Below are 26,877 nucleotides of genomic sequence, written 5' to 3'. Positions count from 1 at the left end.
AAGTATAAATTTCAGTTTGGCAATAGAGTAAAAGCAGCTCACCTTTACTGAATAGTTTTACTGTGTATCGAATATTACTGAAGTGTTTTATTTGTGTTAACAAGTTTCATAAAAGTACCAGTGAACAAGTACTATTATCACAACCTCATTTTACTGTTGAGGGAACTGAGGCAGGAAGAAATTAAGTGACTTTCTCAAAATTACACAAATAGTAAATGATGAAGCTGGGATGTAATAGCTTTCTATCTTAAGAGTTCTTACTTTGAACATATTTAATAACATGAATTTATGAAAGATCTATGCCTTTAGACATTAAGTAAAGATCTATGCCTTTAAGAATTCTAAAATAATAAAGGGGGAATTTAGGGGGAAATAATACATTTCTACATGTAATACCGGAGCAAAAAGTTTTATGTAGATCCCTAAAATTTGTCCTGTAAACTATCTATAGTTCCCAAACCTGGCTGTGCATCACAGTCACTTGAAGCATTGGGGGAAGGGGGGGAGGGGTGTACAGGAATTTCTGGGTCCCATTCCAGACAACCTGAATTTGAATGATTAGGAGCAGGATTTAAGCAAATCTGCATTTCTAACCTAGCATACGCCAGACATGTATGCACCACTGGTGTATAGCATGTAATAAAATAGATTAAAACAAAAACACTATGTAATGGCAATGGATAATTATGGTGGCTAACATTTGTATTTTGTATTATCTCATCTAATCATTATAACAACTTTGTAAATTGGTTACCTCCATTTTATAGACAAGTAAACTGAATCTTAAGAGTAGTCAAGTTTATATGACCAAAGTCACACTGTTTGGTAGTTTTGTAAAAGGTAAATATTTAACTTAGCAATTATAATCTAAAGTATTTTTCTAAAGAAATGAAAACACATGCCCCAAACAAATACATACTAATATTCATAGAAGCTGTATTTACAATACCCAGTTACTGCAAGTAACCCAAGTAACCCAAACAAGCAAATATTGTTTTGGGTATACCACTGGATACAGTAGAATACTACTCAGCAATAAAAAAGGAACAGACTATGGATACATCTACTCTATGGGTGCATCTCAAAAACAGTAAGCTAAATGAATGCAGTCAGATAGGTAAGAAATGCCATGTGATTTCATTTTATATAAATGAAACTCTAGAAAAGACTAATTTGATTTCTAATTAAAGAAGGCATATCAAGGGTTACTTGAGGTTGGTGGGGAATGGTGGGGAAGCAACTAGAGGGAAATTTAGGGATGATGTATATACATCTATCAAAATATATCATATTTACAGTCAAAGTGAATTTTTTTATCACAGAGAAATCCACTTCTAACACAAAAATGGCTGAAATTAAAAAGACTAACAACACCAAATAATAGGATTTGGAGGACTGGAACTCACATGCATTGCTGATGGGGTTATAAAATGGTACTACTTTTGGAAACAGTTCAACAGTTTTCTGTTAAACTAACACCATACAATTCACAGTTCCACTCTCAGGAATTTACCCAGTAAAAATAAAAATTTGTCTACCAAAGACCAGTACTACTTTACACTTACCCTTCGGTCTTGGTCGAGGCATTGTTCTAACCAGGAAGCTTTCTCTGAGCCTTTCTCAAGTCTTGATTGTGTAGCTTTCCTTTGAACTCCTAGCATCATTCATTTAACAAATAATCATTGAGTATCTTTTATGTGCTGACACTGTGCTAGGCAACTGAGATTAAGAGGTGAACAAACTGATACTGTGTTTTTCATCATAGAGCGTACAGAGAGGCAGACATAAAACAATCACCACATAAGTAATTAGCAATTTATGAAGTAAGAGTAAAGGGTTCTATGTACTTAGATGGAGGTTGGTCACAGAAAAAAAATATTTTTAGGTGTTTAACAGAGCCTTGATTACAATTTTTAAGATTTAGCCAAAGAATGGAGAAAAAGGGCATTGCAGACAGATACAGTATCTTCCAAGGCCCTAAGAAATAGAAGAACTTGATGCCTTGAGAATCAAAAAAGCCAGCCCATTTTGGCTGAGGTTGTAGTATTAGCTCATTGTACAGATGAGGAACCTGAGGCTCAGGGAGATTTAGTGAATATAAAATATCCTAAGATCATCAAATTAATAAATGAGAGTGTCCACATTCAACCTTTGGACTTTCTAAATCCTTAGTGTTTTTTCCATTATACATTGGCATTCCCTAGTGAAATTTTGAACAAAATCTTTCCAAACTATGATATTTTGTTTTTTTTCTTTTTTAAATATATTTTATTGATTATGCCATTACAGTTGTCCTATTCCCCCTTTCATTCCTCTCCACCCTGCACGCCCCCGCCATCCCCCCCTTTAGTTTATGACCATGTGTTTCAGGTTCTTTAGATTCTGTATCTCCCCTACTATTCTTGCCCTCCCCCTATCTATTTTCTACCTACCGTCTATGCTACTTACTCTCTGTACCTTCTCCCCCTTCTCCTTCTCCCACTCCCCTGTTGCTAACCCTCCATGAGATCTTCATTTCTGTGGTTCTGCTCCTGATCTAGCTGTCCTCTTAGCTTGCTTTTGTTTTAGGTGTGGTTGTTAATAACTGTGAGTTTGCTGTCCTTTCACTGTTCATCTTTTTTATCTTCTTTTTCTTAGGTAAGTCCCTTTAACATTTCATATAATAAGGGCTTGTGATGATGAACTCCTTGAATTTGATCTTATCTGAGAAGCACTTTATCTGCCCTTCCATTCTAAATGAAAGCTTTGCTGCATAGAGCAATCTTGGATGTAGGTCTTTGGATTTCATGACTTAGAATACTTCTTTCCAGCCCCTTCTTGCCTGTAAGGTTTCTTTTGAGAAATCAGCTGACAGTCTGATGGGGACTCCTTTGTAGGTGACTGTCCCCTTAGCCTTTGCTGCTTCTAGAATTCTCTCCTTCATTTTAATCTTGGCTTATGTAATTATGATGTGTCTTGGTGTGTTGTTTCTTGGGTCCACCTTCTTTGGGACTCTCTGAGCTTCCTGGATTTCCTGGAAGTCTATTTCCAACACTATAGAACATTCTCTTACCATTTTCTATTTTCAAGCAAGGAGATATTGTATGTGGAACTATTGCTGTCAGAGAAAAGGGGTAATTCATCTGGCACTAGGCAGAGATGATTCCATTGAATCTGTGACTTTGAAAACTGATTTTAACTTTTGCTTGACTCAAAGGATTTATTGAGTCTCCAGAGTTGTTAGGGCTGTGGCATCTACTGTCTATATTAATCTGTGGATTTGTGTGTGTGTGTGTGTTTTGCCAGTAGAGCAAAACAATTCTCAAAGTTCACAGCAAGCATCTTATACTCTACTTTATTTCCATTCAACAGTATAAAAAGCTGACCCACCTCTGGCAAATATTTAAGTTAGTGTTTCACAGAATACATAGACTCCTTTTGGCAATTGATTTGCACACAGCTGATAAAACATCGAAGTGTTCGTTTTTGGGTTTTTTTTCCCCCATTTTGTTGTAGACATAAATGGGGAAGGGGAAGGAAGAAGACCAAGTTGGATAGACATCATTTTCACCTAGCCTCTCTCTTACCCTGCAGTGAACTACCCACAATCTAGGATTTAACAGCCTGCTGGTTTAGTAGTCTCAGAAAAGTTCATAGTATGTCACACTTGTGCTGTGTTCTAAGTAATTGGTGACTTGTTAGCTTAGAGACCAGTTTTAGGAATGTTTTATATAACTTCCTCAGTGATGTTCCTGCCTCCTTTAGTAAGCTGATAAAATCGTGGTGTTGTGTTTTTCAAAGAACTTCACCCCTATGTTTTTTCTTCTAAATGTTCTTTTTAAAAACAAAAATGATAAGAAGAAAGAGTGAATTTAATTTCTGAGCTAATCTTTAAATTCTTAGTAGAGTTTTTCATTTGTGATTTTATATCTTGTTCTTCTCAACCTGAGGGAGAAACTGATATTAAAAAGATTACTTAAAGGTACTGATTTTACTTGTTTTGACATCCTTAAATACTGGTTTTGTGGGTATTTTGCTTAAATGAATACTGTGAAAATTAAGCTTTTTATGGCTAAAAATTTGGGGATACTATTATGCCAAATCATGTTTTTAAAATTTACATACTAGGATGGGAGTAAAAGACAGAAAACCGTACTTGAACAACTATTAAATAAGTAAATTTAAAAAATAGAAAAAAAATTCTTACGTATAGCTTTATAGAAGAGAAACAGAAACATTTCATAGATAATATTTTATATCATTAAGGAAACATGTAGTATTTTGTTTAGAATTTTCAAAATATATTTATTTCTCTTTATAATGTTCACCACCCCACTACAGTCCACCCCTGAATATTTTCTGCTTCTTTAAACAGCTTTCTGTATCCTCTTTGCAGGCAGCTATCAATGGTGTCATCCCCCAGGAAAATGGCATTCTACAAAGGTATGTTATTAGTGCTTAAAGGTGAGATGGGAATTTAGCCAAGCCAAAAAAAAAAAAAAAGACAGCTGTTAATTTTGTTTCACTTTTTGATAGAGCATTTGATCTCTGTTGTATAAGTTCGTTTTAATGTAGTTACTGTTCTTTCAGACCTTTTTGTTAGTTATTTTATTTTCCTAAAGTCTCAACTTTATTTTTTTAAGATTTTATTTATTTATCTTTTAGAGAGAGGGGAAGGGAGGGAAAAAGAGTAGAGAAACATTGATTTATGAGAGAAACATTGACCAATTGCTTCTTGCATGTGCCTCAACCTGGGACCAGAGCCACAACCCAGGCATGAATTGAACTGTCGACCTTTCTGTTTGAAGGACAGCTCCCAACCGAGTCTTACTAGTCAGGGCTAAAGTCTTTACTTTTAACTATGTATTGTTATTTCAGTGGGTAATATTATTTTTAAAGGTTGTTTTACTTTATTTTTAAGAAAGCTTTTCAAGGGTATCTTGTAATTTATAAAATGGAAGGATCTTAATCCTTTAAATCATTGGTGTGAGAAATGATATATGCTTCAATAGCCCCAGGGCATGGTTATAATCTACTTATACAGGCTTTACCACATTCTTTTTAACCTTTCTTTCGGTTTCTAAGTTAAGTACATGATAACTTGTCGTAATTTCAGCAGGTTGTTAATAATGAAACATCCCAGAGCACTGAACTATTTTACCTGAAGAATCCAGTATTAACATGTGGAATGGTCTTTGTGGTTTTGTGTCATTGCCAGAAGGTAAAATTGGAAGATGATGCCAAGAGAACTATAATAGTTACAAATAACTTCTTAAATTAAAAATAAATTTCTAACTTTTTTCTCCTTAAAATCGGAGACTCTGGTTTTGAATTAAAAGAGCACACTGTAAAGTCATAGGAGGTAAAACCATTCTCCCTTCCAAGTGCAGTTTAATTGCTTGATTCCCTCCCCCACCCTTCTCAATTCAAACTTTGGCTTCAATTTTGGTGGCTGGGATTTCTAAGTCACTGAAGCGTGATCTGCTAAAAGTGCAGATGAGGCAAACAGAAACAGCACACTAGGAATGAGGTGGTTTTGGAGAGGAAGAAATGTGCTGTTGCAAAAACATCAAAAAACTCACCAGGAAAAGCAAAATGTGCTGTACTTCATAGGAAACTGTGTATATTTAGAAAGGAAGCAAAATTCTATTTGGTACCTGTACCACCCTTAGTGATTGATGGTTTTTAGGTGAAAGCAATGATAAACAGACCTATTATCCAATCTTTCTTTAAAACTGTCAGAAAGAATTTCATCCAGAGTAAATGTAGCTGACTTCCAAAGTCCGTGCTTAAAGGCATTCAATTCTAACCTTGTCTAGAAAGCAAACCAGATGATTATAGGAGCCTCCTTCATGATCGTTTTTTTCCCTCGGTTAAGAAAGTTTTAGACTGCTAAATATGGCTCCAGTTTTATTCTTGAGTAAATGTTATTCTACATTTTGTGCCAGAATTTTTGCTTGCTAAACCCTTGTGGATTCAGCTGCTGGGTTCTGAGTACATACTGGATATATCTCACATGTAATAGTATTTGCTATGGACGAAATGTAGAAATTTCCTCATCCCTGGAAACATCCCATCTCCCTTGTTGCAGATGATATTTTTGCTTAATATATTTTATAACTAGACGTTTAGTACTGAACTGATTTCTATTAAGGTTACTATACTATTTAGGGTTTACCTTTCATCAGAGTGGATTTTTGTTTTTGTTTGCTTGTTAAATTAAAGGAGTGAATTATGTCCATAGAGAAAGTCAGTTGTATCTAGTAATAGTCTTCAACTATTTTCCTTCCTACTAACATTTCTTCTTCAGCTTTGAAACCATTGTGGATTTATAACTGAAAATTCTGCTGTGTGGCTGCTGACCAGAGGAGAATGAAAGAGGGCTATTTATACTTTCTCATAGGCTTGAACACTGAAAGTGGAAGACACAATGCTAGCAGTGGTATATGTCAGCAGCTAAAAGGATCTTTTTTTTTATGTTTGACTTTTGTAGTAACATTAAATGCAATCTGTGAATACAAGTGACTCTTAATATGTCAGTTTATGCCTTAAACAGAGAAAAGTTACCAAAAATTTTTTTTACAGAGTTATTTTTGGAGGGAGAAGAGCCCAATCCCTGTGCTTTATAACTTTTCTTGAAATCAGATTTTTGTGTGAGTTTAAAAGTGGGAATATGGTTTTTAATGTACTCATAAAATTTATGGGCAATGAAACTTAACTTTTTTTTTAATGCTTAACTCACCATGACATATTTTCCTTTAATACTCATTGCAAACCTTAAGAGACAAATCATGTATCATGAATGAGGAAATTTAAGGTTAGAGAGTTGACACAGACTTGCTCAAGGTCACAAGTGTAGTGGGTAGTGAAGTCTGGATTTTTTCCTTTTAGAAGCTGTGCTTTTACTTATACTACTCTGTCCTATTCAAGGTCATTATTATCCCACATTTTATAGAGAGAGTGTAAGGCATGGTGTTGATGGAGTCAGGAAATTAAGTGAATTTACTGCCTCACCCTCCAAAGCTTATTTCATGAGACAGTATATTGCTAATGAAACATTTTAAAAGTGTGTAGCTTAACCCAGTCACAAATGTAAACCATTCATTCAGTCATAAACATCAAGTGTGTAACATGTATATTTATTACATCTTGTTGTAATATTTTATATATTTAGCATATTGTCCAGAGTCCCTTTAGAAATTATTTTTGAAGATAGTTAGTTAGGAAGAAATACTAGTGAATTACAAAAATTTCTAAAAGACAAGATCCTGTATTTTCCAACATTTTATGAATTAATAGTATAATTTTACTCATTGACTAACTGGGTGGCATTAATTTCTATTTATTTTATTAGATAGATATACTGTATGTTTCTTTGTCCATTGTTTAATTTGTTGAGGAAACCTTGTGAAGACAGGGCTTGTTTTCTAACATCCATTTTGGCCAGTTAGTTTCTATTTGTTGTCTTTTCTGCTATTTAAAATATTTGATTTTTTTCTAAAGACAAAGTTTATCTTTTAAACACGTGTTTTTTTGTGTCTAGAGGTTTTACCATGAGATGGACTTTAAAAAATTGCAGTAAAGAAGTGCAGAGTTCCCGTTTACTTTGCTGCTGTTCACTGCCTTCCAAGGACCTGTGCGGTTTGTAGAGGAAAGTTGAATAAGGCTAAAAATACTCCTCTAGTTGAAGTTCAGGTCTAAAATAGAGTTCTCTGTAGAGTTTCCCTCACCAATCAGTGTCCTTTTTAAAATTATTTTTTAATTAAAATTTTATTTTGCAATTATAATGTACATTTTAAGTTATTAATGAACTAGAAAAAGAATGCTGAGAGAAGGTCAAATTAAAGGATGGTAGTCTTCATTCTAAAATAAAAAATCTTAAAGATACCTTTCACGAGTCAACAGTTACGGATGACTGCATTCTTTGAATGTCGTTGGACTTTAGTCAAAACTGATAGGTTCATTGATTAACCAGTAGTCTCTGTGTTTTCCTCTCTTTTTATTGTTTTTGGATTGCTTCTGAAAAGAACTAATGTAAATTCATTTTTATGATCTTAAAATAGAGTAATTATAGCCAGTAAGGAAATTCTCAAACAATAATTTAAAAAAACCCTCTTTATGGCTGACAACCACACCAAACAGCCTGCTCTGATTTGAAATGTTAGGCTATCTCCTAGAAACAGGGTTTCGTAAAGGAAGAAAAAAAAGCCTGCTAGGTGTTTCAAACAGAGAATTTCATATAGGGAATTAGTTACATAGATGTGCAGCAGTTTGAAAGAGCAAAAAGGGGATACCAATACAGCCCCGATATAATGACCGCAGGAAACACCTGGACCACCAGGCTTAGATGGGGGTGGGCCCTGCTGGTCAACAAGGAAGAGAGCCTAGGGCAGAGCAGACTTATAGATGCAGCATCCTCTAATGCACTGAGCCGCCCTGGATAGCAAGGGGGAAAAGCTGACTGACATCAACAGAACAGTGTCATCTGATCTATGTTGAGAGCCCCCTTTTCAGTGGATAGTCTATAAATACTCACCTCAGAAACATATATATTCACCTTTTGTGTCTGTTCTAAAAGACCCATTTCTATAATTCTTTCCTAGACTTTCCTTTTTTTCTTTCCAAGACCTGATCAGCTGGCCAATCTCTTAACTGTCAGTGTGGATATGTACCTCAGGCTGTTTTTTCTCCTAAATAGAATGGTCAATCTGTGGCACAACCTTAAGTTCTCCTCACTGGGAGGCTTTTCTTTTACTGCTGTCCATTTTTGGTTGGTGCCAGTATATAACACATAACCATTTTTTCCTTTCCCAGCCCAGATGTTTTCTTTCTCAGTTAACTTAGTTGTCTTAAATATTGATGGGAAGTGTATTGTACAACAACCAGCCTTTTACCCCTACATACTTCTGACCACTGGACCACAGAGACGTCACCAAGGTGGCAGGCCCCTACGTTTTTGTGCTCTGTATTTCCTAGTCTCTTGCAGCATGTGTCTTGCCAAAGCATCCACGTTCTTGAAACTTCTGCTCTTCAGGACCAGTCCACATTGTCATCAATGTAATGTGTGCTGGGGTGTCTATGTGATTAAGATCTTTCCAGACTAGATTATTATGACAAAGAACCTGAAAATTTATATAATCTTTAGGAAAAGACGGTCTTTTACCTGGCTGGGTGGAAAGCAAAATGCTTGTCATGATGCTTGCAAGTTTTATAGAGAAGAAAAGAAGCATATACAACATTAGTTGCTTCCTGCTATGCCTCCCTGCACGATAAGCCTACCTCTGTGTACTAGGAAGCCAGTATGGGATATCCACCAGTTACTAAATGTGTCTCTTTTAGTTATACAACATTCAGGCTGTGGGGAAAAACCTGCAATGTAGGTTGAGAGATTGTTTGAACCCAGTGTGAGTGGATTTGGGCCAAAATTTTACCACTATAAACTTCTACTTTTATATCCGCAGAAGTTAGTATCAGTTTAGAGTTAGCATCTAGTAATCCCCTAAATAGATATTTTTCTTTTGTCAGTACATAAACATCCTAGTAAATGGTTGCAAATCTTTGAGGGGAGGTCTTTTAGGAAATTTTTACAATACATAGATGTAGGTGTGTTGCATTGTTTTTGAGGGAACGAGGGACTTTATGTCTGAACCAACTTGTGTTTAGAAACTGGGAGTGACTATCAACTTTCCATTGTGGTTAGGGAGCTTAGAATTTAGATTGTCATGTCTAGGATTTCTGCTATGTATATTGACAAATAATATTTTAGTAGGCTGACTTGGAATTTGGTTTTTAGAAATGCCATGTTCAGTTAAGCATTACTAAAGATCTCTGTAGGTTGAAATCTTCTGATTGCCTCTTTTTGCCCATGCTCTCCATTAACTAATTGCTCCCAGCTTTCTCTTATTAAATTCTGCCATTTGACCTCTGTACTCTGAGATCTTATCCTGCCCTAGGAAATATTTTTCATGGTGCCATGTGATTCCCAACCCAGAGAAGACAGCCATGACAGGGTTTTTCAAGAATGCTGATCTCCTTCACTAATGTATTTCTCAGTGCTTTATTGCAGTCCTCTGGGACCCTATGGATGATATAGAAGGATGTATCTATAATCAGGTTGTACATGGTAAATATGTTCTGGCATTTGTATTTTTCTAAGCATCTGGATTTCTTCTACATTTTGCCAGGAAAATTTGGGCATTTCATCCTCATTCATCCTTTGGGACTTCTGTTTCATTCAGCCAACAAGCAAACTATTAGAGGTACTTGAAGCTGCTTAAGCAAACATGTTATATTTGGCCTTACCCAAACTCTTGTGGTCAGACTTACTTCAAATTCATTTTCATACCTAATCCCTAGTTTTGTGCTAATATAATTTATGAAAAATCTTATAATTATTTTTGGATATAAGCTATCTTTTCTCAGTTAAGACATTGTACTCCTTTTCTGGGAGCATGTCTAGATCTGATTAAGAAATGGTGGGGGTAAGTTTTGAAAGTAGGTGTCCTTTTCAAAACAACTATCTCAGGTATGAGTATTGACATTTTTCAGTAAAGAGAAGGGCTAACCTTTTCAGTATGTGATGAAGATCTTTTCCCGTTTACAAAAGAAACTCAGAGGGACGCCTGGGGTCAAGGTTCTAACCATCCAAGTCCACTCCGGTATTCCCATTTCACATCTTAGGGTCCCACTCCTTCTAAAATAGTGTCTTACCTTTTACAAAAGAGACTGAGAAAGTTGTATATTCACATTTCATTGCAATTATGCAAGCTGCAAAATTAAATTTTGGGTCTAATTCTCAGGAGAATCATGCTGGTTACAGAAATAAGAAACTTTTCTCAAACATTCCTCAACTGCTTAGACATTCTGAACCTACTGCAGAGGAACCTCCAGTCACAGCACCATGAATCAAAGTGCTCTTCCTATTTTCTGCCTTATCCTTTTGACTCTGAGTGAAGTTCAAGGAATACCTCTCTCTAGAACTACACGCTGTCCCTGCATCAATATTAGTGCTAATGATATGGGAAACTTTGAAAAACCTCTGTTTAACTTTTATTTGCCCAGGCCCCAGGCACCCTAGGGAGAATGATGGGGCCGTCTGGGAGGGCGGGTGGCCGGATAGTCAGTAGGACTGGAACTAGCGCCCCCGCTGATAGAACAACGATCACATTCTGCTTCTGTATCCCATGTTTGTCATGTAGACAGGAAGACCCCTAAGCTATATAACCCCCCAAGAATCCTTTGTTCGGGGCTCAGAATTTGGAGACTGACTTCTCTGGGCCCGTGCACGTTAAATAATAAACCTCGTACTCCAGAATCCCTCGGTGTCTGGTTGCTTCATTTTCCTATAACACTAAACCCGTTAATCCAAGTAAAATTTGGATTAATCCTTAGAAAAATTTGAAATGATTTCTTTAAGCCAGTTTTGTCCACGTGTTGAGATCATTGCCACAATGAAAAAGAACTGGGGAAAAAAGATGTCTGAATCCAGAGTCTAAGATCATCAAGAGTATATTGAAAGCACTTAGCAAGAAAATATCTGAAAGATCTAGAACACAGAGAGAAGCATAATCCCTGCCCTGCTGATAAGGGTGGACCATCAATTCCTTACATAGAGTATTTGTCAAGCCCAAATGGGGGTCTCTGGATTGCAGTACTACTAAAAGGTGACCAACCACAGTCACCAAATCAGCTGTTATTGTTACTCCTGCAGGGAGTGAATATTTTCATCATCCTGAGGGATTCAGTAGTAACTCTACCCTGGTACTTTACTATAAGCTCTTCTCAAGTGCTACATTCATAGTGAATGTGCCAAATCCTAGCCCTGCTTTCCTTACCTTTCCTACCTTCTAAAGCTTATTAAGAAATCTTTCACCTCTGGGCTTACCAGAGTTCTTAGAATCTCAAATAACTAAAACCACGCTAGGGTATTTTATCAGAGGGAATTTAATGAAGGATTGGTTAAATAGGTGTGAAGACTAAAAGCAAAGAAAAAAAAACCACCGCCCCCCCCCAAAAAAAAAAAAAACTGCTTTAGGAAGTTACCATTCTTTGATCTAGGGGGAAAGGGATTAACAGTATTTTGAAGCTCAGAGAGAACACTTGGTGCTGAGGATTAGATCTCTGGAGTGGATACTGTCCAGCTACTACTGGTATCTCTGAGGGTATATGTCAAGAAGTTGGTTATAAGAATGCTGAAAAAAGGCAGAGACAAAGCTACGGGGTGAAGCTGATAAAAATGCATGCAAACAGGAAGAAGGAAGTTATTCCTCCTCTCTTTCTAGTTACTAATCTTTATCTAGTATTCCCTAGCAGGGGCGTCAAACTCATTTTCACTGGGGGAGGAGGGTATACATCAACCTTCAGGTTGCCTTCAAAGGGCTGAATGTAATTTTAGGACTGTATAAATACAACTACTCGTTAACAGTTAAGCCAGAGCTCTGAGCTGCTGCTGGGTAGAAACAAGGTTCTGGGCCGGATAAAACAAGGTGAAGGGCTGGATTTGATCCACAAGGCCTTGCTTTTGCTACCTGTGCCCTATAGGCAGAATCTATTAGGAAACAATACAGGGTGAGTCAAAAACAGGCTTATAGTTAGTATAAAAATAATATAATAAATAGTGCATGAATACACTTTCGTATACTCCCAACTGTAAACCTACTTTTGCCCCAACCTGTATATAATTTTGCAGAATCCTAGCCCCAGCATCACAGAATAGTATAGAATGGGGAATTTGGAGTTAAGAAAACAGTAAGTCAGTGACCAGCCTACTAACTTCAGATGTTTTTCTTGGGTTCTGAGAAGTTGTGACAGAATTCAAAGATGTGAAGTATCATTGCACAGATTCTGTTCATAGATACTTAGCAGCTCACTTTGAATTCCTACAGTGATATTTTTGCCTGCTTTGAACATTTTCTTTGTTCCCATGTCTTCCTTCAAAGATTGTTTTGAATCTGACAACTGGGAGGAAGGATATATTTTTGTGGATCAGTCATTACTATAGTATCTGAACTCTGGCGAGATCTCAATTAGTTACTTTCAAACTTTTTTGATTATAATCTACAATGAGAAATACTTGGAATCCAAAATACACATATACAAATATGTACTGTAATAAAAAGTTTTATTAAACAGTATTTGGTCCTATGTATTAAGTGACACATACTGATAGTTTATTTCATTCCATTCCATTCCATTCCATTCCATTCCATTCCATTCCATTCCATTCCATTCCATTCCATTCCATTCCATTAAGAGACTAATCATAATTCACTAAATCAATTATATAATCTATAATTTGGTAAACACTGATTAAAATAATGCTGTGAAGTAAATTTAAATATTTTCTCCTGCCTAATGTATGAACAAGTGCTTAATTTGGCATGTTTTGATCATTCTTTTTGTTGTTGCTATTCTGGTTTTCAGTTAATTGTTTTACTTTGAATTCTGGGAGAGAAGGAAAAAGTTTTAGACTGACCTTTGTAGTTCTGGTAGTGATAGCAGAAATATATATATGCGTGTGTGTATATATATAGTTTACAGTTAGTATGATGTTATATACTGTTATATATATGATGTTATACAGTATATATATATATATATATATATATATATGATGTTTCAATAGAAGCATTCCATATGTTCTCTTCATTCCTACTCTTCCAAGTGAGGGAAAAAGTGACAATATATGATAAATTAAGTTTGAGAAAATCCAAATTCTTTAATTATTATTCCTCTATTCATTAGTTTGGCAGATATTTGAGTACTTTCTAGATAGAAAATCTTGAGATCAGGGCAAAAGATATAGCCATTAAAAACACAAATGTCAGCTTTGCCCTTGTGGAACTTAGATTCTAGTGGGGACTTAATGTCAAATGATTAATTATGCAGCTAAATGTATAAGTTACTGATAGTAGTGAGGAATTTGAACTGGTCTGAGGTAGTAAAATGTGCTCTGAGTTGATAAACATGCAGCCTGAGAGGTAAAGGATAAATATAATTAGCTAGAAAAAACATGGAATTTGGGGATGAGATGGAAAGGAAAGAATAGTCTTAGAAATAATAGTCTGTGTCCCCCCATACAACAGGATCAAGCAGGACAGAGGCTGTTGAAGCTATTAGCATAGTAAGATGGAGATAGCCCAGCAGGCGGTGAGGATGGGAAGGGAGATAGGATTCAGATCATACAGGCCCTTGTATGCCACTTTACCTATTTATATCCAAAGCAGAGGAGAGTATTGAAGAAAATAATAAGAAGACATTTCTGTCATTAATTTCAGTCTACTGGTGAAATGGAATAAAATTTGGGGGAGATTGGTTAGGATGCCTTTACATTAGCTCATATAAAAAGTGATTGTGGCTTAGACAAGGGTGGTAGCTTCAGAGGCGAAAGGCAGATGACTTGTCTAAAAGATATTTAGAAGGTAACATTGAAAGGGCTGCTTAGATTTGGCAGTGGAGAGAGAAGAAGGGGTCAGAGATAATGTCAAAGGTTTCCTCTGGCTTGAGGAACTGATATGAGGAATAGTGGAGAAGGGTCAAGGTTGGGGAAACAATAATGAATTAAAACTTTGAGTATACTGGTACCTTACTAGGTACCAGACACTGCCAAGCTTTTCATACACATTGTTTTGATCCTTACAAATATGATTAATTTTCTCAGAATCAGGATTTCATTTTTATTTTTGAAGAAGGGAAATAATTTCAATATGTTTAAATGTTTTTGAGAAGAATTCAGAAGAGAAAGAGATGTTGAAGATACTGGAAAAGGAAGGGATAATAATCCATAAGTAAAACTAATGAAAAGACTTTTAAATTTCTGCGTAGATAGAAGTCTTCTCTATCCCATAAAAAGAGAGAAAGAGTGCATCTGTGGGTCAGTTTGTGGATTTTTTGTGAAAAGGGTAAGGGAATTTTCTCTTGATGGCATCTGTTTTCTTTGCAAAGTAGGAAAAAAACATCTTTTTAAGACAGGCATGAGATGGGGAGAATGGAAGTTTAAGGAAGGTGAAGTTTCAAAATTGTGAAAACTAGAGAATCAAATTATCATTCATTTGAGAATGAGTAAAGATACTGTTCTAATTCTCAGAGTTTAAAATGTTTTACCAACATCCTAACAATATGTGGCAAAAATCTAGTTAAATGCTAACTGATATGTATGATATTGCTAATAGACAAAGAAAAGTAAGGGTGGGATGTGGCCTTCAGTCACATGGAAAGGTTTTGTGGAGGAAAAACCTAAGGTTAGGCCTTGATGCACAGGTAGGTAAATTTGATAGGAAGAACAACACAAACCAATATGGAGCAGGTCCTTGGTAATAATCTGTAATGATTTGGTTGATGATAATCCTTCTTTTATGTCAATATTTCAGTGACTATGGAGGTGAAACTATCCCAGGACCTGTATTTGATTCAGCAAGTCATCCAGCTCCAGCTCCTGCTCCCTCTTCCTCATCGGCATTTCGACCTGTAGTGCCATCTAGGCAGATTGTAGAAAGGCAGCCTCGGATGCTGGACTTCAGGGTTGAGTACAGAGACAGAAATGTTGATGTGGTACTTGAAGACAGCTGTACTGTTGGTAAGGTTTTTCCTGCCATAAAGCCTTCATAAATAATTCATTAGGTAAACATTCAGTTTATATATTTTTTTGTTTGAGTTGACTGCCAACAAGGGAACAAAAAAGCAAGCTGAAACTATTTTCCCATACACATTATTGTGCTCTATTTTTAAATGCTATGTTGAGGGCGAGGTAAGTTTGAGAATAATTATTTTGTCCCACATATATGGAATGCTGTTTTAGGACAGATGCAAATCAAATGTCTAGGAGCTTAAAAAAGTTGTAATTACTAGGTTCACTGTATATCCGACTTTATAGTTGAAGCTCACTTACTTTTCATACTGTGGTTTATGAGAGAGAAGAAATAAGACATATTTCTGCTTCGGTACTATCCTTTCAAAGGAAACTCAAAGTGTACGCCTACCTTTTTAATTTTTTTAGACAGATTACTAAATATCTGTAGAGAACCTATTTTGAACTCATGTTTGGTTCAGATTATTTGACCTGTGTTTTTTGTAGAACCAGAAACTGGTATTAATTTCTATTTTAATGTACTTTTGCTTTAAATCTAAATTCTAGATATTTCTGAAATTTCGTCCATGTTCTTTTTTGAGATTTCCTCCTAATTTTATTAATTTAATACAGAGAAAAGCAAAACTGTTAAAAGAATGATCATTTTTAAACACTAATCAGATTGTTATCCTCTTAAAACCATTTAGAATTTTCCATTGTTTTTAAGATAAAAGTTAAATATTTTAATATGGCTATAAGTCCCTGCTACATTTTTAGTTTTCATCTGTTGTTACTCTCCTTATTGCTCACTATGTCTAAGTTGTAATGGACTTATTCCAGTTCTTTGAATAGATTCAGGGCCCATATACTTGGATTCTTCTCCTAGTCCAGCCATTTCTCCCCATGCACATCCTTCTGCTTCCAAGTATTCTTCTGTACATTCCCTTTTGGAAAAAAAACTGTGTTTAAAAAGAATAATACGAAAACATAAGCATAATATAAAATTTTAAGTGTATAGTTTTGTTAACTATATGTACAGTGTTGTATAGCAGATCTTTAAACTTTTTTCATCTTGCATAATGGAAACATTATATCCACTGAACAGCAACTTTCCTTTTTCCCCTCTGGCCAGCCTCTGGAAACCATCATACTTTCTGCTTCTGAAAGTTTGATTACTTTAAGTGCAGTAAACATGGAATTGCAAATCTCTTTTGAGGCCCTGCTTTCCATTGTTTTGGATAAATACCCAGAAATGGGATTGCTGGATCATATATTAGTTCTATTTTTAATTTTTTGAGAACTTCCTTACTCTTTTTTCCATAGTGGCTGCTTCATTTTACATTCGTGCCAATAATTCGTAGGGGTCCCATACTCTTCTTATCCTTACCAACATTTGTTATTTTCTGTTTTTTAGGGTTATATTATTTTGTTTTTAAATATAATGGCCATTTTAACAGGTAGATGATGATATCTCGTGGTTTTGGTTTACATTATCATGATGATTAGTAATGTTGAGCGTTTTTTTTTTATGACTGTTGGTCATTTATATGTCTTCTTTGGAAAAATGCCTATCCAGGTCCTTTATTCATGTTTAAATTGGGTTGTTTACTTTTTTGCTATTGAACTGTAGGACTTTATATATTTTGGATACTAACCCCTATCACATATGGTTTGAAAATATTTTGTCCTGTATGTTGCTTTTTCACTCTGCTGATTGCTTTGCTTTACAGAAGATTTTTAGTTTAATGTAGTCCCACTTGCCATTTTTACTTTTGTTGTCTGTACTTCTGGCGTCATATCCAAGAAATCATTTCCAAGACCAGTGTTGTGTAGCTTTTTCTAGGAATTTTAATTTCAGATCTTACATTTGTCTTTAACCCATTTTAAGTTAATTTTAGTGTACAGTGTAAGGTGAAGCTCCAACCTTTTTCATGTAGATACCCAGCTTATCCTGCACAATTTGTTAAACAGGCTATCCTTTCCCTGTTGTGTAGACTTGGCATCCTTGTCAAAGATCATTTGACCTGTATGTGTGGGTCCATTTCTGGGCTCTCTATTCTATTCCGTTGGTCTATATGCCTGCACTTATGCCAGTACCATACTGTTTTGATTATTTTGTAAAATATTTTGGAAGTGAGGAAGTGTGAGGCCTCCAGCTTTATTCTTTTTTTTCAAGATTGTTTTGCCTATTCGACATCCTTTGTGGTTCCATATGAAATTTAGCTTTTTTTTTTCTATTTCTGCAAAAAATGCCATTGGGGTTTTGATGGGGAATCACATTGAATTTTAGGTTACTTTGGGTACTTTGGCATAATAGTAATATCAAGTATTTCAATCCATGAATATGTAATGTCTTTCCATTTATTTGTTTCTTTAATTTCTTTCAGCAATGTCTTGTAGTTTTTATTGTGCAAGTTTTTTGCCTCCTTTGTTAAGTTTATTTCTATTATTTTATTCTTTTTGATGCTATTATAAATGGGATTCTTTTCTCAGTTTTCTTTTAGATTTTTTTTTTTTGCATATAGAAACATAACTATTTTTTGTATTTGGTTTTGTATCCTGCAGCTTTGTGAAATTTGCTCATTAGTTCTAGTAGGGTTTTTTATTGCTGTTGTTTGTTTTTGTGGACTCTTTTGAGTTTTCTAGTGAACAGAGGTAATTTTAGTTCTTTCTGACTTGGATGCCTTTTATTTCTTTTTGTTGCCCAATTGTTCTGGTTAGGACTTTGAGTATTATGTTGAATAGAAGCATTGAGAATGGGCATTCTTGCATTTGTTCATGATCCTTAGAGGAAGAGTTTTTAGTTTTCACAATTGAGTATGATGTTAGGTATGGGCTTTTAATACATAGCCTATATTATGCTGTGGTAATTTCCTTCTGTTCCTGTGTGTTGAGTGTTCTTACTGTGTAATGGTGTTGAATTTGTCATGAGCTTTTTCTGCGTCTATTGAGATGATCATGTGATGTTTTTCCCTCCATTGTGTTAATATGGTGTGCCACACTGATGGGTATTCACGTGTTGAACCATCTCTACAGCCTATGGATAAATTTCACTTGGTCATGGTATGTATAATACTTTTAATGTGCTGTTTAATATGTTTTTTCTAGAGTTTTGTTGAGGATTTTTGCGTCTGTATTCATGAGAGTTAAAGGCCTATAGTTTTTGGTTGTTTTTCTTGTAGTACCTTTGTCTGACTTTGGTGTCATGGTGATGTTGGCTTCATAAATGAGTTTAGAAACATCCCCTTTTCTTTGATTTTTAGAAAGAGTTTGTGAAAGATTTATATTAATTTTTCTTTAAATGTTTGTTAGAATTCTCCTGTGAAACAGTCTGGGCTGTACTTTTCTTCGTTGGTAGGTTTTTGATTACTGAGATTTCCTTACTAGTTATAGGTCTGTTCATGTTTTCTATTTTTTCGTGATTCAGTCTTGGTAGGTTTTGTTTCTAGGAATTTACCTATTTCTTCTAGATTATCCCATTTGTTGGCAAATAATTGATCTCTATGATCCCTTTATTTCTGTGGCATTATTTATACTGTATCCTTTCTCATTTCTGATTTCATTTATTTGAGTCTTTTTCTCTTGTTTAGGCTGATTTTTAAAAAAATTACTGATCTTTTGAAATATCAACACTTTTGTTGATTTTTAGCTATGCTTTTTCTATTATCTTTTCTTTTATTTCTACTGAAATCTTTATTATTTTCTCTCTTCTGCTAACTTTGGGCATAGTTTGTTTCTCTTTTTCTAGTTACTTGAGGTGTAAGGTAAGTTGTTTATTTGAGACCTTTGTTAATTGAAGTATTTACTGCTATAAACTTCCCTGTTGGTGCTGCCTTCCCTCTATTACATCACTTTTGGTATATTGTGTTTTTGTTCTCATTTGTCTGTTCTGATTTTTTTCTTTAGCCAATTGGTTGTTCAAGCATATATTGTTTAATTTCCACATATTGGTGAATTTTCCAGAATATATAACATGTTAACAAATTTAAGAGGATTGAAATTATACCAAGTATATTTTTCCAATTTAATATAATGAAACAAAAAATCTATAGCAGTTTCCTTCTGCTTTTCCCCCTCAACTTTTGTTTATTTGGGAAAGTCTTTATTTATCTTAAATTTATTAAGATGAGCATCTTGCGACCTAAAATCATCTGTCCTGGAGAATGTTTTGAGCACACTTGAGAAGTTCATATATAAATTCTGCTGTTCAATGTAATGTTTTGTGTATGTCTGTTAGGTCTATTTTGTGTCCAGTGTTGTTCAAATCTCCATTTCCTTTTAATCACCTGTGTGAAAGTTTTATTCATTATTGAAATCCCCTACTCTTATTAGAGTAGTGTTGTGTATTTCTCCCCTAAGTTCAGGCATTGTTTGCTTCATGTACTGATAGTGCTTTGATATTGAGTGCTTTGATATTGAGTATCTGGAAAAAGTCCAACCATTGTTAATATGATGAGAATAGTTCGTGAGACATCAGTGGAACCTGGCAGCCAAGAAGAGTGTACTGGAATGCAAATGTGTGAATAATGATGACTTCACTGTACTAGTCAGTTGGGGGAAGTAGAGGCAGTTGAGTGAGCATGTGTACTGTGTGGCTATTGCTTTCAAATTGACTGAGCAAGTAGAGCAATGAATCTGCCTCAACTTTTGCATTGAGCTTGAAACTTTACTCCGCGGAAACTATTTGGATGATTCTAAAGGCTTTTGGAGACAGTGCAATGAGTGCAGCTCAAATAAAAGTGTAGCACAAACACTTCAGAGATGGTTGAGAATCGGTTTAAAGTGATCCACATTCTGGAAGGCCTGCAAGAAGCAGAATCCTGAGAATGTTGAAGGTATATGGGCTGCAGTCAACAAAGAACTGTGACAGAGTGTGAGATCTAGAAGCTGATGTGGGGATTCCAAAAACTATGGTGTCTGAGATTTTAATGCAGGATCTTGGCATAAATTATGTCATGGCAAAATTTATTCTGCAGCTTCTATTATCAGAGCAGAAGGAACATTGTGCTACAGTTGCTAATGATGCTGGAGAACTGTGTGAGGTCCCAGGGTGCCTACTCTGAAGGGGACTGAGTTGTCAGGTCCTATGCACAATATTTCTTGGATCTTGTATCTTCTTTGATAAATGCTGCATGTTTTCATAGTACATGGCTGGATACTTTCTGGACATACCTCATATGTTTATGATTGTTACATCTTCCTGGTGAATTGACTGTCTTTTGTTTTATAATCTTCTCCCTTGTGACAGTGTTTCAACTTACAATACTTTTCAGTCTGCTATAAGTGTGGCATCCCATCTCTCTTTTGGTTACCATGTGCATGGAATATCTTTTCTCATCCTTTCCCGTCACCCTCTTTATGTCCATGAATCTAAAGTGAGTCACTGGTAGACATCATCTAGTTAGATCTTGTTTTTTTTAAATCCATTCAACCTGTCTATGTCTTTTGATTGGGAAGTTTTACCATTTACATTTAAAATAACTTCTGATAGGGAATGACTTATATTGTAATTTTATTAATTATTTTCTTTCTGTCTTGGAGCTTTAGGGCCCTCTTTTTCTTTCTTGTTGTCTTATGTTTGTTGAAATTTTTTTTTTGCTAATACCATGCTTTGATTCTTTTCCATTTTCTTGTATGTATTTTCTGTAGCTAATTTCTTTGTAGTTACCATGGGACTTAGCTAGGACATCTTAAACTTATAATAATTTATTTTAACGTGATAACTTCAATTATACATACAAAAATTCTTGTTTCTTACCCTTTTTATTGCAACTAGAAGTTACATCTTTTTATATTGTATTTATTAACATATTTATAGTTATACTTATTTTTTATACCTTTGTCTTTTAAGTTCTGTAATCAGATTAAGTGGTTTAAACACCACTGTTAAAGTATCTGTACATGCCTACAGGATTCTGTAGTTGGGCTATTATTTTTTCACATAAGCTCTCTGCCCCTTTCTTTTCTCTTCTGTGACTCCCATAATGCATATATCAGTTCTTTAGTTATGTCCCCTAAGTCCTTTAGGCTTTCTTCACTCTTTTTCATGTTTTTTCCCCCCACCTCTGAACGGATAATTTCAAAGGATGTATCTTCAGGTTTACAGACTCTTTATTTTGGTTGATTAGTTCTGTTGTTGAGCCACTTTAATGAAATATTCCATTAAATTATTATGGTTCTTAGCTCTAAAATTTGTTTCTTATTTATAGTTTATATCTTTTTGTTGATATTTTAAATTAATTTTGTATATTCAGAACCACCAAAACCCATCTACTGATATTCGAAAAAAATTTTTTTTACCTTTGTACTAATCAGGAAGTATTTGACCATGCTTATTGCTTATATGGATTTTCAGTAATATTGCTAAGGCGTTCTTGGTATATTAGTAGGGGATTTTGTAGTGGGGAGTTACTAGGTCTTTGCTCTGTTAGTTTAGTGATGAGTATTTTATTATCATGGGGCAAAGAACTCAGTGCTGTAATCACAATTTTTCCTTAAATTTTAAAAATATCTCAGATTTTTATCGGTTTTTAAGAAAATTGGAATAGCTTTATATTAAATAAATTTTAACTGATGTTATGTTGCATGTGGCTAAGCTGTTAATAGTGTCATATTTAAAAGTGACCTGGTTCATTTTGTTGATGAAATATTTGACATATGATGGAAGTTCACGGATATTTTATCACTTGAACTACTGTTTGTTTTTTTTTTTTTAGATTTTATTTATTTATTATTAGACAGAAGGGAAGTGGCGGAGAAAGAGAGGGAGAGAAACATCAATGTGTAGTTGCCTCTCATGTACCCCCTACTGGGACCTGACCTGGCCCACTATCCAGGAGTATGCCCTGATTAGGAATCAAACTGGTGACCCTTTGGTTCCCGGGCTGGTGCTCAATCCACTGAGTCACACCAGCCTAGGCTGAACTACTGTTTTATTGGTTCACTCAGTTGGAGTGAAATAGCCTGATCATTTCAAGGATAGTGTTCAGAAACACTGGCTTCTGTGGATTATTTATGTTAATATTATATTTTAGTTCTATCTTACTTTGGAGAAAATGACTGTGAAACTACTTTAAAGCTTTGTTATAGAAACATGTGAAAAATTCCAAGGACCACATTTTGTAAAATATTGGCTTTATAGTTCACTGTAAAAGCCCAAGTATGGTAGAGTAGACACAGACAGGTTACATCATTGTTTAAAAAATACAGTTAAGGCCCTGGCTGGTGTAGCTCAGTGGATTGAGTGCGAGCCTGCGAACCAGACAATTGTGGTTCGATTCCCAGTCAGGGCACATGCCTGGGTTGCAGGCCAGTTCCCTGCAGGTCAGTTCCCAGCAGGGGACGCATGAAAGGCAACCGTACATTGATGTTTCTCTCCCTCTCTCCCTCCCTTCCCCTCTAAAGATAAATACATTAAAAAATCTTTAAAAAAATACAGTTAAAATAGTTACAAATATATTGTAAGTGAAATTTGATTCAAAATGCATTATTAACCAGATAATGTTATTTTATATCATGTTCTTTTTCCTGCTTCTTCTGTTTCCAGTTTTGTATTTGGTCAGGATTATAATTATTCTCTTGTTATGAATCACATGCCAGCCAGAGAATCTCGTCAGGCACCTTCTCTGTTTGTTTGTTGATACACATCACCATGGAAGCTGTACTCAGGGATATTTGGGACTTGGCGGAAATTTTTTTTTTACTCCTTTTATTGCATCTGACTAATTAAGATATGTTAGTTTTATCATATCACTTGAATACCTCCTTTATCTTGAACCCCTCTGATACAGTTGAGGAATTAATTTCTTTCATAAATTATTAAAATAACTCCTGTCTAATCTCCATTTTTTCAATTTCTTTTTCTATTCTGTATTTTACATAATTGTCTATAGTGATCTTTCTAGGATATAAATCTCCTCATATCTTTCAGTGGTTCCCTATTTCCTATATTCTTTTTCATTTGCCCTTTCCTGTTACAGTTTTCTGGAAAACCGATAGTCATCTTTTAACATCTCACATACATATCTCCCCTTATGAAGCCTCTTGACTTTCATGGACATAGTTAAGTTGATTCATTTCCTATGCTCTTATAAAAAGTCTTGTAGATTTTTAAAATGGATTTTAAAACATGTTTCAGTTTTCTCTTGTGAATGTCAACTTCTCAAAGTCAAAAACCAGATCTTAGGCTTCTCTAAATTCTCTTTCTAAGCACAGTGTTTGGCACTGAGAAAATAAATGCTCAGTGAATGAGCATATGTATATTTTATGTGTATATTAATTCATCTACCATAAGAAATTTTAAAAATATACTCATTATAGTTTATGTGACCTGCATTATGTTAGTTTTTAGATATAGATCACCTGACTGTTAATTAAAGGACTGAATAAATACTACTTTTTCTGTTTATGTATAAATGTAAAAATGTAAAGAGATGCTAAATAAAATAATGCAGTTTTCCATGTTGTCAGGAAAACTCAAAGTATAAAAGCAAGCCTAGAGACAGCCAAGAACTTTTATATCAGAGTGACACCTAGTGGTAATTGTATTGATCTGTTAATGTTTTTAGTGTCTTGTTTATTATTGCAGTTTCATTTTATTACAAAATCCTCTGGGCTTTCTTATTTTGAATAAAGTTTTAAAATTATTTTAAATCATTGGTTCTTCTATAAAGTTACGATCTAGTATGGAGTAGTGTAATATTGAGGGTAAGGATTATTGTATATTATAACTGTAAGATCTAGCCATAGATTTAACCTACCAAAGGTATTGTCCAATAAAGTTAATGGAATCAGTGCTGTCAGTGAACCTACTTTTGCAGGGCTTATTAAGCATATCCTTAGTTCCATTTCTAGAATATAGAAGACAAATAGGTCTGTTATTAGTAGAACCATTTGCCTTATTTTTTCTCTGTTTTTAATCTAACTTCTGAAAACTCCCTTTTTAATATTGAACATTTTAGTTTAAAAGAATCATATTGAGTATGGAAATAGTTGACATTTAATTTAGCAAGTGCATTTTGAGCCTGAAAAAGTAGTTCAGTATATTCCAAATGAATTTTTGTCTTTAGTTTGTAAACTAAGTTTCTGATTTCAGATTAACCACATAATTTTTGGCACATTCCTTAAACCTTCTGTGCCTTTATGAATAGTAAACACTATGTAAGTGGTTGGTGTGTGTTATTATTGCCTGTGGAAAGAAGGAAAGAGTAGCAATCTTATTTGCCTGGTGCAGTTGTTGGCAGTATGAAATGACAGTTATAGCTGGTGTTTTGGGGGAGGACAGACAGCAGATATTGTGCGTTAATAGTATTATTCTTTGATCCATTTACAAACTGGTATCTATGGCCTCTATGCCAGTAATTATGTACTCCCCAAATTATGCAGCATCTCAAACTATGATCGTTACTTTGTGCCATTTATCTTTCAGTCTCTCCTTTCTTTGATACTTCCCATAATCATTGATTCTTCCTTTGAAAGATTCTAAAATAAATTTTTCCTTTTTTAAAAGGAATAAACATAGGTAGTAATGGCTATAATAGTAAATAACACTTTACCAAGTTCTCATATTTAACAGTTATTCTTGAAAAGTAGGAAGTAGACTTTTGTAAAATCAGATTAGGTCATTTTATTATAGTTGTTTGTTTATTACTCTAGACTTGAAATTATGCTAAATTCTTGAGCTATACATAAATAAAAACAGTCCTTATCTCTGAAAATTCCATGGTCTATATTTGGATAGGAGCATGGAAGGATACATGGAAAATAAAGGGCAATTATCTGTTCATTCATTTATTCACAAACATGTACACACATTGCCTACTATACACCAACCACTATGCTCACTGTTCCTATAGAACTAGTAGTTCCTATACAACTCTAACAACAACAGCATCTGGAAGGCAGACATAACTATCCCTCTCTCAAAGATCAATAAACTGAGAATTCCTGGACCACAATTCAGCTTTAAATTGAGTCTAGAACTCATGATCTTTCCAATGAATCAATTTCTATTGTGGAAGTATATACAAGGTACTATGTGGATATTGAAAAAGAGGCAATTAATTTAATTTTAGCTGGTGTTTTGGGAGTTTGGTAAGGGAATAATTAGGGTTGTGAGGGTGGTCAGGAAGGATTTCAGAGAGGGACCAGGCTATGAAAGAAATATGAGTCACAGTAGGTCATGTGGATAAGTGAGGGGAAAGTTGAATGTAGGCAAGGGAAAGCACAGTGACAGGAATGGTAAGGTGTATCTAGAGGAATAAAGAGGAAGATACAGTGTTTAGCATATAGTTGGGGTTGTGGCCTTCTTTGTTAAAAGTGAACATTTTTCACCAGTGACAGATTCATTCTAGCCTTCCCTCATCATATGCTGCCTCAGTCCTTGCCTCTTCCCTTTTATACTCATCGACATACTGATTTTCACATTACCTTGAGATAGCCAGAACCAGTACTCCCATTGGAGAGATGTGACAACTGACAAAAGATAATAAGGGACTTAATTGATTCATGGAGATTAATGGGTTCAGAGAGATCTGTAAACACTAGTCTAACTGGTCACAAATTTAGTAGTATTTTCCATATTTTTGTGTTACAGTCATCTGGTGGGTGCTTTTAGTAATGGGGTGCTTATTTATTTAAGGCAGTGATTCCATTGTTTATCAACTCTGACTATAATTTTACAAATAAAAACATTTTATATACCCACCATATTAAAAAAAGAGGTATCCATTTTATGTGTAGTTTATCCTTATTTTGAGTTGCAGCCAGTAAGCTCCATTTTTTTTTTTACCTCACTCTGCTTTCAGAGATAGGCTATACAAGGTAAAAATATTTTTCTCTTGACAATTCTTTAGGTATTAAAAGGTAGTACTATTATTCCCCATTTCTTCAGGGTAAATATCTTTAGTACATTCAAGTACTACACAGAGTTGTGTGGAAATTAAAATGCATACTATATGGGGGTATAATGTACAGCATCATGAGTGTAGTTAACGATAATGTATAGTATACTTGAAATTTTCTAAGGGAATAGATCTTAAAAATTCTCATCACAAGAAAAAACTATAACTATGCGAGGCGATTGATGTTAACTAAACTTGTGGTAATTATTTCACAGTATATACATGTATCAAATCATGTAGTATGCCTTGTACTAATACAGTGTTATACAGGGTGGGGCAAAAGTAGGTATACAGTGGCGAGTACGTGAAACAATTTATTCTTGTACTATTTGTATTACTACTGTAAACCCACTTTTGCCTTCGCTATGTATTAATTACCTTTTAATAAAACTAGCAGAAATGCATCCCATAGATGCTACTTGCTGTTACAGT

General features: G+C 34.8%; 1 protein-coding gene across 1 annotated transcript in view; it reads left to right on the top strand.

Annotated features, from left to right (window-relative positions):
- Positions 1–26,877, top strand: part of FAF1 (Fas associated factor 1) — a 410,524-nt gene that overhangs the window by 102,823 nt on the left and 280,824 nt on the right. Inside the window, exons 3-4 of the mRNA XM_053655563.1 lie at positions 4,376–4,422; positions 15,348–15,553. Coding sequence (XP_053511538.1) covers positions 4,376–4,422; positions 15,348–15,553 — 253 coding nt within the window. The remainder of the gene's footprint in view (positions 1–4,375; positions 4,423–15,347; positions 15,554–26,877) is intronic.

The sequence above is a fragment of the Artibeus jamaicensis genome, unplaced genomic scaffold (genome assembly GCF_021234435.1).
Source record: "Artibeus jamaicensis isolate MK-2021 breed Jamaican fruit bat unplaced genomic scaffold, CSHL_Jam_final scaffold_1019, whole genome shotgun sequence".
Taxonomy (NCBI): Eukaryota; Metazoa; Chordata; class Mammalia; order Chiroptera; family Phyllostomidae; genus Artibeus; species Artibeus jamaicensis.
This window is presented reverse-complemented; position numbering and strand designations above follow the sequence as displayed.